The sequence below is a fragment of the Malaclemys terrapin genome, chromosome 11 (assembly GCF_027887155.1).
Source record: "Malaclemys terrapin pileata isolate rMalTer1 chromosome 11, rMalTer1.hap1, whole genome shotgun sequence".
NCBI lineage: Eukaryota > Metazoa > Chordata > Testudines > Emydidae > Malaclemys > Malaclemys terrapin.
In genome coordinates, this window is record NC_071515.1 from 45175799 (window position 1) to 45189865 (window position 14067).

Genomic DNA, 14067 nt, shown 5'->3' on the forward strand with positions numbered 1-14067 from the left:
GATAGTGGCAACTTGGTGGGCTTTGAAGACAAAGACAGAGGGGAGCAGACCCTAATTACCTCCGACTTCAAAGACAACTAAGGAGGGCCTGTCAGGAAGTGTGGGAAGAGATGAAACTGTGTTCATAGATGTTCAATTTCCACGAGGCTAAATCTTTATGTGAGCTACCTGATGTGGTGAACCAGATACTGTATTGTTTGATGAACTGTTCCACTCAACCCCTACAACTTTTGGAAAATAATACTTCTTGCAGAAGCTATCCACTACAGCAAATTAAATAATAGTCAAACTGGAAGGACGTATGTAGTCATCAAACTAAGTAATGCATAACCTGGGGTGATGGAACCAGTAAGTAAGGGATATAACTTTAACCATTCAACTAAGTCAGTGAGCACAATCAGTGAAGGGCAGTTACGCAGAACAGAGGCTGGGAGATAACATTTCCTGTTCCTGGAGCACAGACTGGTGAAAAAGGTGGCCTTCGACTTTCCTAATCTTTATTCCTCACAGCATTGCCATCAACCCTCCAGCCAATAGTGATTCCCTTCTTGCTCACCTCTGACAACTTGTTCAGCCACAAGTCAAAAGGGGGGAAAGGATAAGTTAACCCTCTGGGCTGTGAAGGTGGATCAGTTTACCAACTCCTCTTCTACAAAGCTAATTCCTGCCAAGCTACAGAGAATTGCTCTCCCCGAATTTGCAATTTGTAAGGAAAAACATATTTTCAAACTTTAAATAGTATTTGTTTTTGTTTTTGCAGAACAAATTCCAAGGCCTGGTCTTTGATTTTGTAACAAAACAAGTATTTGACATCAGCATCATGATTCTTATCTGCCTTAACATGGTCACCATGATGATAGAAACAGATGACCAGAGTGATGAGATGGAAACTATTTTACACAGGATAAACCTGGTATTCATTGTCCTTTTCACTGGAGAATGTGTCCTGAAATTGATTTCACTCCGTTATTACTACTTCACCATAGGCTGGAACATTTTTGATTTTGTGGTTGTCATTCTCTCCATTGTGGGTAAGAACAGTTCACTTTTATCAAGGGGCTATGTGAGCAGAAAGTGAACATTTCCTTTAATGATTTTATGATGCTTTATATATAGCTTTGTCATTTGCTATATGGCCTACAATTCAATTTAGATAGCAATTCTTCAGTTTTCATTTTTCTAGTACGATGTGCATAAAATGATGCATGTAAGAGCATTTTTACCAATCTGATTAGGTTTATTGTAATTTGAAATGTCAGAATCTGTATTCAGGAGCAAAACTGAGTATGTTAACAGGGAGGGATTTTTTTAATCATCATGTAGGCTAAATATTTAGAGTTCAGTTAGCGAAAAGGCAATGAATCTCAATGGTGCAATTTGTGACAGTTCACGACACTTCAAGGTGATGTGGAATTGTTTTTGCAGATTTTCTGATGGACCTCATAGGGTATGTCTTCACTGCAATGAAAAATCCTGAGCTGGGCTCGGGCTAAGGGGATTATTTAATTGTGGTGTAGATGTTTGGGCTCGGGCTCCAGCCCAAGCTCTAGGACCTTCCCACCTCACAGAATCCTAGAGCCCGGGTTGCAGCCTGAGCCAAACATCTACACCGCAATTAGACAGCCCCTTAGCCTGAGTCAGCTGGCATGGGCTAGCAGTGGGTGTCTAATTGCAGTGTAGACATACCCATAGTGGCTTTGTGGAGCACTCTGCAGAGCCTGAGGTACAAATTCCAACAACTTGCATGAGCTCACCCTACTTTTCATCTAATTATTACTGTTTGATATAAAAGGCTTGTAGGAGACTGAGTTGCAAGAACTAATGCACTCAGAAAGAAATTTCTGTTTCTAGGCTTCCTTATGAGTTGATGCAAAGTTTAGATAGGAACGAGCTATCTTTGCTGTAAGCAACCTTCTTTCTCTCACTCATTTCCCTTTTCCTGGAGGGTATCTTTACTTGGTATAATCTGTACAGAAGGAAACGACAGTGTCACAGCCTCCAATGTAACATTTTTACAATTAAATAAAACAGTCCATGTGACGTGAAAGCTATTATCTTCTTTTCAGTGAAGGTTGATATTAACTTTCAGCATTTAAAATAAAGAACTTACTGTTCTGATTTTTTCTGACGCAGCAATAAATATTTCCACAAATAATGAGTTAATATACTTTAAGAGCTGCTATTGTATTATTTACTTTACAATGTGAATTTTTTGTTTTAACAGGTATGTTTCTAGCTAAGGTGATTGAAAAATATTTTGTGTCCCCCACCTTGTTCAGAGTTATCCGACTTGCCAGAATCGGCCGAATCCTACGTCTCATTAAGGGAGCTAAAGGGATCCGTACTTTGCTTTTTGCTTTGATGATGTCTCTTCCTGCTTTGTTTAACATTGGTCTCCTGCTTTTCCTGGTCATGTTTATCTATGCTATATTTGGAATGTCCAACTTTGCCTACGTTAAGAGAGAAGTTGGGATTGATGACATGTTCAACTTTGAAACTTTTGGCAACAGTATGATCTGCCTATTTCAAATTACCACGTCAGCTGGTTGGGATGGTTTGTTAGCGCCAATTCTTAACAGTGGAGAACCAGACTGTGACCCTTACAAAGATCACCCAGGAAGCTCGGTTAAAGGAGACTGTGGTAACCCTTCAGTTGGGATTTTCTTTTTTGTCAGTTATATTATCATCTCATTTCTAGTTGTAGTAAACATGTATATTGCTGTTATTTTGGAGAACTTCAGTGTTGCTACAGAAGAAAGTGCCGAGCCCTTGAGTGAGGATGACTTTGAGATGTTCTATGAGGTTTGGGAAAAGTTTGATCCAGACGCCACCCAGTTTATAGAATACAGTAAACTGTCTGATTTTGCAGCTTCACTGGATCCTCCTCTTCTTATAGCAAAACCAAACAAAGTTCAGCTTATTGCAATGGATCTGCCCATGGTGAGTGGTGACAGAATTCACTGCCTTGACATCTTGTTTGCTTTTACAAAGCGTGTTTTGGGGGACAGTGATGAGATGGATGCACTTCGAATACAGATGGAAGACCGGTTTATGGCAGCAAATCCTTCTAAAGTCTCCTATGAGCCAATTACAACTACATTAAAAAGAAAACAAGAAGAGGTATCTGCTACTGTTATTCAGCGTGCTTACAGATGTTACATTTTAAAGCAAAAAGTTAAAAAAGTCTCCTGTATGTATAACAAAGATAAAACCGAAGGGGATGGCTTACCTGTCAAAGATATGATTATTGATAAACTCAATGAAAACTCCACTCCAGAAAAAACATATGAGAGCTCCTCTACAACCTCTCCACCTTCCTATGATAGTGTTACAAAGCCAGACAAAGAGAAATATGAAAAAGATAAAATAGAAAAAGACTATAAAGGTAAAAATGTTAGGGAAAGTAAAAAATAAAAAACTAAGAATTCTGTTTGTGTGACAAATTGTTTACAGCCTTTGAAAGATGTATTTGTGTCAACAGGACTCCTGAAGGAGGTTTATGCCAAACTGACAGTTTTTACATATACACATATATATATATATATGTATATACATATTATACATATATATATACACACTCTCAAGGTCAGTGCCTATAACAAGACAGTGATCTCTTGTCATCAACCTGTGACTCTGTAAAACAGGGTAACAACCTTGACAAGAGGTTTCTGTTTTCACTACAGCTGACACTGCTGAAGAGGAGACACACAGTGGCTACAGTCTGTAGGGACCATGAAAGGTGTGCAAAGCTATAATTTTTGTGGGTTTTAACATACTGCAAAATATTTAGTACAGTAACTGTATCCACTGTTTGTAATTCAACTGCCACATTTGCCATATTTTTACAAAATTGGTTTTGGTGAATTTATTGTTTTTTTAATTCACAGGTTGTTTACTATTATATGTGACTATTTTTGTAAATGGGTTTTATGTTGGGAAAGAGGGTTCGAGGACCAGGTGTTCTGCTCTCTAATTCTCTATAATGTACAGACAGCAGTGATTTGCATGAAGGCATGCTGCACTTCTAGATCACGCATGGAAAAAAATGACATCAGACAAAGTAACAGAGTTTTAATTACTTCCACATTTCAGGGTGGCTCTAAAATTTGAGGTGTTTTAACTAGTTGTGTTGTCGCATCCAGACAAATCTTTATGTGCCTGCAAAGTCTCCTGTAATTTACAAGAATTTAGAAATGGATTATTTTAATGCAAATTGTTAAATATAAGGAAGTGCAAACTTCATCCCAAATTCCAGTCACATACTCTTTGTTTTTGTTAAATGTTCCACAGGAAAAAAATATGGTATGGAATCTGCCCTTGAAAAGTGACTTCACCAAAACAAGTCACTTGTTTAGAAATTCTTGAGGTATTGTTTCGTATGTTCTTCTCTCAGTTAGACTGACATCTAATAGGTCAATAAAATGCCCTCTGTTATGTAAATACTTATTTTACACTGTTGTGCATATTTGAGCATACAAATAAGTGGCCATGCCACAGTACTTTGTATCAAATAAGTACCACAGTATATTTAGTTTGCAAGCTTTCAACAGGTAATCTATTGTATTCTGTACCATTATAGATAGTTTGGAGGGTATAACTGATGCATGTTAATATTGCCTTTGCTGCTGTATTTTGCTCGGTCTACTGTTCAGAGTTCTTCACTGTAGGAAGCCATATGTCAGTGGTAAAGTGAATTAAATTGTTCAACCAGACCTCATTCCTTCATATCATTAAGCAATAGTTTGCAGTTATTTACCAGCTTCTTTAGTTTTGCATTTTAAATGGTTACTATTTGGTGTAAAGCCAGACTGTATAGGGCCTCCTATAAACTGTTTAACCTGTTGAAAATGTGGTTAGCATATATAAATAATGTAAAAATAAATCATATTACTTGGCAGCATTTTTGTACATAAGAAAACTGTCATCAGATTCATGTAATTGTTTCTTAAGTTATTTTCCACAGTCATTTGTTTATTTTCTATCCATGTTAATTTTCAATGGAGAACTTCACAATGAAAGAAATAAAGAAAATAGTGAGTATTTGTAGGCTACTTTGTTTTAATATTGCAAACATTTCAATGTGAAATATTTTGTGTAAAACGGGAAACCAAGTTTATTTGGTTCCAAATAGTTATAGCTAGTAAGTGGAAGTGGCGGGGGAATGTTTGAATTTCTAGCACTGCTTGCATCAGAAGTTTTGAGATAGTCTTATTGTTCATGGAATCCTTGCTATTTTTCCAGTGTTTGTTTACATAGCTCAGGGGTTGGCAACCTGCGGCACGCAAGCCGATTTTTAGTGGCACTCTGCTGCCAGCCGGAGTCCCGGCCGCCGGCCCCGCTCAGCCTGGATGAACGGAACCCTCAGCCGGCAGCGGACTGAGTGGGGCCGGTGGCCGGGACCTCAGCTGGCAGGAGCCGGTGGCCGGAACCCCAGACCAGCAGCGGGCTAAGCCGCTCAGCCCGCTGCCAGTCTGGGATTCTGTCCACTGGCCCTGCTCAGCCCGCAGCCAGTCTGGGGTTCCGGCCACTGGCCCCCTGCCAGCCGGGGTCCTGGCCACTGGCCCCACTCAGCCCACAGCCAGTCTGGGGTTCCGGCCACCAGCCCCGTGTCAGCCGGGATCCTGGCCACCGGCCCCTCTCAGCCTGCTGCTGGCCTGGGATACTGGCCGCCAGCCACACTCACCTCGCTGCACTATTATTTACTTTACATACAATAATAGTTTAGTTATATAATATAGACTTAGAGAGAGAGACCTTCTAAAAACGTTAAAATGTATTGCTGGCATGCGAAATCTTAAATTACAGTGAATAAATGAAGACTTGGCACCCCACTTCTGAAAGGTTGCCGACCCCTGACATAGATTATACTTAATCTTTTTGATTCATGCTGCGCTAGAACTCTTCTAAATACAATATGGGACCCACAATATTTTCCGGGAATAAAATGGCACACTTGTATAATCTAGATCAGGACATTTTGTGTTTCATACACAAGCTAAAGTTAAAGGTAGACTCTTTTACTAAAGCTTTTGACTTGTAATGTGTTGGTGAACTGCATGCAGGAAATTGCTGTTACCATAAAGAACGTAAACTACGTTATAATCGAGCCAAAAAATAAAGATTTCATTTTTTATTGTATTTACTTTCTTTGTCTCTGTGCTTTTATTGTTTAAAGAAAGAAAAGAGAGGGATTGATATTGACAAGGAATGCGTCCATCTTCACACGTCATAAAAATATTATGCATAAGTAGTAAATCAAACAAGTGTATATTTAAAGAGAGTTTAATGCAGTGTTCACCATTAAATAAGTTACCCTCTATGGCTGCTACATTGCTGAAGCTCTGTGGACCTCCACTATTTGATAGCCAACAGATTTAACAGGGACAGCACAAAGCACCTACTTCACCCCACAGTCTTCTTTCTGCCACATTTCAAGTACCTATTTCAAAGTACGGCGGTGCTAAAATGGTTCAAAGAAATATTTTTTAATTGGCAAAATTACCTGTTTTTTCCCTAACTTCATTCATGGAGATGGCTGGACTGCTTTTGCTGAAAATTTAAAAAACCCAAAACACCACAAGGAAGAGACCTAGGTTAGAAAATTTTAAGTTAAACAATTACGTTTGGCAAAGGTATAATTACCTGCCTATAATACACTTAGTACCCCATCAATGTGGATGTGTCCATAATACCCTGCTTCTGGCATTATCTAATCAGTATAAACATGCTTTGTATTTGTCTATACCTTATGCATTTATATGGAAATGACAGTGCAGAGTAGTAGGTTCTCTCTGCCAACTAGAATGAGGCATAACTCAAGAGTGAAAATACAAATCCTGCAAGGTCATCCCTAATTTATTAAAATAAAAACATGTATTACCCTGCTTTATATCAAATACAAGAAATCTCTACAGATAAGTTATAATTATCATTGTTTAAATGAAATGACTCACTGATTTTTTTTTTTATTTCTCACAAATAGGAATATAGAGGGTAGAGTTTGCTACCTGGTAGTGATGTTCCTACATTCCAGATCAAGCATTCTTACCTATCTTTGGAAGTTTTTAATTTCTGGATGCTTCCCTCTTCTCTACTAAAAGCCTTATTTCCAGAGAACAAGTTCCCATGACAGCAAGACTAACGAACAGGCAAATAAAAGTGCAATTTAAAAATGCTTTTAATGTAACTGAACAAAGCCTGTAGTGTAATCCTTAGGGTGGATCGGTATATATTGACAAAGCTGAGATACAGAATAATCATTAGCAGTTAATACATTCTTCTTTCTGCACTCTTAGCCACTATGAACTTGGAACTGGTGGGATCTCATCATCTGATCACCCAAAAAGGAGGTGTTTATAAAGTCATAATCTATACTGCAGCAACCAAACACGGCAGAAGCAAAGATATCTAACCTACAATTTCTGGCAAAGTCTTAGGCATACAAATAAACTTTATTTTACAAAGTTCCTCTAATGAGGCATCTCAGAACCTTAGCTCAGAAGGCCTGATCTTGAACAGAAGAGGGATTTTAAACTATATAGTGAACTTCCTCCACTCTGTAGGATTTCAAAAATGTAATGAATTTAGTACTTGTGAGAAAAGCCATCTAAAAAATGTTCTCCCTATACCTACAAGCCAGCAGCACCAAATGATCAAAGGCTTCAAAAGCTGCTGAGAGGTCAACAGTAAATAATACCACCTAACTCATATAGCATTTTTACTATTGTGATGGATATCCTTACAGAAGGAGGTAACCTATCATCGTCACCATTTCTGTCCCATTCCCTAGCCTGATTTGAAAATTCGCACTGGCAGTGGTAGAATGTTGTTAGTAGCCTCCAAGCAAAGCGCAGAAAAGTCAGTGATTTTCCTCATGAGTGGATATCAAACCCTTATGTCTTGATTTAAGCCAAATATAATATGTCTGAGTGTCCAAAGATCACCTTGGAGAAGGTGGTACTCTGGTTCATTAGAGATGTTGTGTGGCTAACCTAAAGTTTTCCAATATGATGAGAATCAGCAATATCTGAGATGGCCTGGAGTGATAATTTTTCAAACAAACAAACAAAAAATCAACAGAATCCCTTTGGCATGCAGCTGCGAGTGAACAGAAGCAGCTAATTTGATTAATGATGTATATCACATCTTTGGAAGGGAACGCCAGCCTTTCCTGCTGAGATATCAAATACTACTCAAAGATGGTATACAAGATAATCCAAGTGAGAAAATCATGAATTTTTGGGCTAGATATTGGAACATAAGAGGGCCATATCTTGAGAGGGAGCTAGTAGGAACCAATCATATAAACAGAGCAAAAACTGACACCTTCTTTCCCTTTAGGACACCTTCTATCAAATATCATCAATTGTCATTGTCAGGGAAAGACTTAAAGAAGAACTGGCCAAACCTAGAGACAAGTAATAACAGAATAGAAGAAATAAACTGCAAATGCATCTCAAGAACTTCAGATGGCACAAGATCTATAGACACATGGAAGTTCCTAATTGTTGGTCAATGGAGGTGAGGAAGTTGCTAGAATAGACTGAATAGAATAGAAAAGCCCACATGAATATACAAAAGGAATTCCTGCTCCAAAAGCTGGAAGGAGATCTAAATTTTAAAGCTGTATTGCTTCAAATTCAGAAGCCAGAGGAATGAAGGTAATTTGTAGAATGAAACTGACTTTTACGATTTCTTCAAAAGTTGCTTATGTGTAATTTTGGCTGGATGAGCCCCTGTGGCTTGAACTGAGGGTTTTATAATTGTTAAGGGCTTTGGATCTTAAGGTCAGTAATGAACTGCATTTGACAAATATAAATAGCAAGGGAGAACAATACTGCACTAAGCCTTAGAGGGAAGACACCCTTAATGCACAGTGATATTTGAAATTATTTTATAAGGTAACTTAGGTTTGAACAGAGACTGAGAATGGTTGGGTCATTACACTAATTGAATCTATTTCCTCATGTTAAAATATGTTAAAACATCCTCACACCTTCTATGGGTCATCTCGATTATCACTTCAAAGGTTTTTTTCTCTTTCCTGCTGATGATAGCTCATCTCAATTGATTGGCCTCTTACAGTCGGTATGGCTACTCCCACCTTTTCATGTTCTCTGTATGTATAAATATCTTCTTTCTGTGTGTTCCATTCTACGCATCCGATGAAGTAGGCTGTAGCCCACGAAATCTTATGCTCAAATAAATTCGTTAGTCTCTAAGGTGACACAAGTACTCCAGTTCTTTTTGCGGATACAGACTAACACGGCTGCCACTCTGAAATCTTTTATAAGGTAGTTTCAGATACTCTTCAGCACTTCATTGCTCATACACAAAATTTGTGTAAAACAAAATTTGGGTAAAACAAAATTTGGCAGGTAATTAGTGCATAATGAAGCCCAATATGTTTTTAAAATCTTCACTGTAGATTGAAAAACATATTGTGTATAACAACTACTTATTACATATTTTCATATGAACTTTTATTATGGAAATTATCACTTACGCAAAGTAAAACTATGCCGACCAAAATATGAAATGATCATGTATTGAGCCAAACCCTGAGAGGTCTGAGCTGACCCGCATGCTATGAAGAGCAGATGCAGCCTGAGCAATACTGTCTGTGGAGTCCTCATGGTTCTACCATCACAAGACATCTGAAGGATGCTGTACATGTGTTTCTGAAGGTACATCCAAACCCATTTCTTCTCCTTCCCTGCAACCCAAGTCAAACCTATTCCTTCTCACCTTCTTCCAATGCTCTCTCTTACTTTACTGGGATTGGAGAGTCTGGAACAAGCCTTCTAAGTGCACAATAAATGAAAGCTGCTGAGAGGCAGAGGTTGTGGAGTTAGGGGGAGCCACACCTCCAGATCAGGGACACTGAAAGCCAGCCACAACCCGGTGAATAGCAGCCCAGGGGACCCCAAACATGGAGTTAGATCCTTCTCACTGCCCTGCATGTATGTACATGAAGGCTGGCCATCCATACACAGATCCAGCAAGCCACATGTACTCTTTCCCCTTCCCATGTTGGAGCTGGATTTTATAATGTACTATGAGGATTAATGTATGATTTGATTTCATCCTGTCAGCCACCCTTTTTGAATAGCAGAAAGGAATGACAGACCAGAACAATCCTTCTGATTGATTTACATTATGGTCACCCTTTTGTTTTAGGATAAGTTATAATGTCTACTATGGTTTTCTATATGTATTACAAATTAGGCACTCTAGTTAAATATACATTTCTTTGTTTTAAGGTTTAGAAAGTAAAAAACAGGATCTTGTATTGTATCTATGTTAAAGAGATTAGAGGAAGGTTGAGGGCCTGAAGCCCCAATGTAAATTGTAGGCTTGATTTACAATGTATTCTGCTGAATATAAAATGCTGTCTGTATACCTTTGAAGGTTTCTGTAAGAGATTGTGTGAATGAGGAATGCATGCATCAGGAAAAGATAAGGTGTGAAAGCCATCACAAATGTCCAGATGGTCAAGAAAAAGTGAAAGAGTTGGAAAGACCAGGCGACAATCAGAAAACATCCATTGTATCCGATGTTAAACATGTTAGCAGCATTGACGACCTCAGAGGTGAGGCAGGCACCCCTGAAGGCAAGACAACAAATTGGAGATGACTATGGGAAGCCGGATAATAACTATCAAATGATAACACCACTTAAGGACTAATGATTACAGGATGACATTGCAAAATGCATGGACTCAAATGGGAACTTACAACTATAAAGCTGGGGTGTTTTGCCATGGAACTCTGGGTTGAGTCCTGCAAAGCCTCGGAGCATCGGATCGCGATCGACAAGAGCCCAGCTCCACACTCATGCTCAATCTAACTGGCCATTAGATTGACTTGAGCTACAACAGACTGGTAACTATAAACATCACTGCAGGATTATATATATATGTGTGTGTGTGTGTGACTGAAAAGCATATGCTAACTGTTGTATTTTCAATAAATGCTGCGTATTTGCCTTCCTCTATAAAGATCCCGTGTGCTTTGTATGAGCATATCACCCACATACCCCTCACACTCACAAAGACACTCCACCCCAACCAGTCACACCTACAGGAAACACAAGAAGCTGAGGACAGGAGAAAAGATAGTGCTGGAGCTTCAGAGAGCAGCTGTGATTGAGGTAACCAGCTTCACCACACAAATAATTAATAACTGTCAAAGCAAGCAATTCAAAGAACCCATCATCTGATAATCACTTGTTCAAACTGTTCAGCAAATACTAATGAATATATTTGAAAAGATCAGGATTGATCCATGAAAAATTTGCTAGCCAAAAAGAGGCTAAATTCATAACAAATATACATAATAAATAGTTCAATATAATAAATAGTTCACTCACTGTGTCGTGTGTGTGTGTGTGTGTGTGTGTGTGTGTGTGTGTGTGAGAGAGAGAGAGAGAGAGCGCTGATTTTTAACTGTGAAAGTCCTTGTTTTTACTAGCTTGTCACAATTAATGTCAGTTTCAGTGAGGGGTGGTGTGAATGTGTGTTGATCTATTTCCACCAGATATCATAGAGAACAGATACATTTTATCTCCCTGATGCAGAGCATACCCTCCATCACTTACAACATTAAATAGTTCAGTACTTATGCTATGAAATGTGAATCTTAGTCTAAGAAAATAAATTGTACTGCAGTAACCTAAGTAAACTCAAGCATATTACCATCTCTCAGGAGAGAAGGCAGATCACATGCATCTCTGCAGCAAGAACTGTGGTTGATGCATATAAGAAAAGACATATCATGAACAATTTATAGCAGTCAAGCAGGCAGCCATGCCAAGCACTCAACACTTAAGTACATTTTCTAGTATAACCAATGCCATTTTAAGTTTTTCCACACACAAATACATTCAGGGATGAAGAAGAAAAAAATGGAGTCAGCCAAAGCAGTTATTCCTAGCTCTAATGTGAAATATACATGTCCTACAAGAAGCAACTGAGGACATCTGTAATTTGCACACCACTAAATTACTAGTTTTGACATGGTATTTTTGTTATTCTATGACAAATAGAATAACACTTCATGCTTTTCCTGACAACTCCTATGTTGCTGGGTTATTTACTCTTAATCCTACAATACATGATTCTATGATGTGGCAAATTTGTAGCCATTTCTACTTCTAGCACCAATATGTAACTGGACATCCCTTCACTCTCACAATGTGGAAAATGACAGCCATGCATTTAAAAGGCATGGCCCCAGGTACATGCTTATGACAAGGTGTGCGAGCTCTGTAAAGTCTTAACAGATGGAGTTGGTCCTCCTAATGAAGAGTGGGTCATGCTAGTCAGTGGGCCGAACCCAGCAATGCTCCTCTTATGCAACTCCAAGAGCCATATGAGTAATGTGCCAGGAGCTATCATCCCACACTCAAGTTACATACCCAGTTATAAAACTTTATCAATAATAATTTCACACAGCTCTCATATATGCTTGTGCTCTTGCCTTCTCTGCTATAGGAACAGAAGCTGCTTGACTGAGGTCATCAGCCACAAAAATCTGCTCTTCATCACATTTGTTCTTATCCTGCAGTTACAGGGAGAGGGTGGCTGTGGGCTTCATTTTAGGACTATGCAGGGAGCATTGAGTCCTTATGCATGCTTTACACATCCCTGGCTGGATCTAATGATGAGAGCATAGCATGGAGGGAAGCAGGAAATTGATGCAGAAAAGGTAATAGCTTTTTGTCGCTCCTCAATACTAAAGGCCATATCCTAGGTCTCCAAGCAAAGTGCAGAAAGGTCTGGAAGCACATCAGGAAGTATGCAAACTGAAGGCTGTGTAACTTGCCCCTCCTTCAACCAGGCATCTCGAGTTGTCACTAGATGTAGGGTATCCCCAGAAAAAGAAAGGGCAAGGACAAGGAATGTTGCCTGGAATGGCACACAGCAGACCCACAGATCCTGATGGGGCACTTCTCTTTGGCAGTGTGGACTGTACCCCAGGGTGGCAGAAGACTCCTCTCAATATCCTATGCTGCCAGAATAGCTCCAGACAAGGAATAAAACTGGTATATCCTGTGCTACTTTAATGAGTGCTTGCTGTGTAGAAAGGATGTTGCCTAACGCCTCTCACCTGCACCAGTCACATCCTTAATTCATGTGCTGCAGAGCTTGTGCAGAAATCAGGGCAGGCAATGATTTTTATTTTACCTTATTATTATTATTTGCATTTTGGGTGACTTGACCACAGGATTTGATACCATGGATAGTCTGCATTTGATATTGCTTCCCTTACGGATGAATTTTCAATACTGCATTTGTAATATTTGCACAGGTAGCTACCTCCTTTTGCATATGTCTATTCTCTTACAGGGGCAGATTCACTGGTCCAGTCAAACTGTGCTCAGCTAACCAACAGGGTGGGAAGGAAAGCAAAGATAAGATTTAAACCACCTGCGTACTCCACTAATCCCAGGGTCTCCAGGCATTGTCCCAGTTTCTGAAATAAAATAAAGCCATTCCAGCAGCCAGAAAAGCACAAGGAGGCAGAACATCCCGGCCACTGCCCTATATCTGGGGAGTTTGTGGTATATAAACTGCTACCTGAGGGGTCCTGTGATACCAGATGATTACCCTACCCATGGGAGAATCCTCCACTGCCCACAGCCAGCAAGTTTACATTTTGCAGACCAGTGTAAAGTGAGCCCAGCAGAGCTGTGATTCTGGCCCCTTACCTTTCTTGATGTTTCAAACTTTTATTAGATATAGCAGAATGTGTTAACCTGAATATAAAGCTTATTACCCTGTTTCCCCGAAAATAAGACAGTGTCTTATATTAATTTTTGCTCCCAAAGATGCGCTAGGTCTTATTTTCAGGGGATGTCTTATTTTTCAGAAATGAAAAATGCCTTATTATCGGTGGATGCCTTATTATCGGGGAGGTCTTATTATCGGGGGGATGCCTTATATTACAACGAGAGGCAAAACTGTAAGTAGGCCTTATTTTCGGAGGATGTCTTATTTTCGGGGAAACAGGGTAGCAGCTCCCCCTATAATAATTTAATTTTATAACAAATACTCGACCAGGGGTG

The 14067-nt window shown here is 39.3% G+C and overlaps 1 protein-coding gene across 1 annotated transcript in view; it reads left to right on the plus strand.

The window, feature by feature from the left end:
* Positions 1 to 6142, plus strand: part of LOC128845590 (sodium channel protein type 2 subunit alpha-like) — a 117960-nt gene extending 111818 nt beyond the window's left edge. The window contains exons 26-27 of the mRNA XM_054044412.1: positions 761 to 1031; positions 2225 to 6142. Of these exons, the coding sequence (XP_053900387.1) occupies positions 761 to 1031; positions 2225 to 3414 (1461 nt within the window). The 3' untranslated portion in view covers positions 3415 to 6142. The remainder of the gene's footprint in view (positions 1 to 760; positions 1032 to 2224) is intronic.
* Positions 6143 to 14067: the final 7925 nt, after the last annotated feature.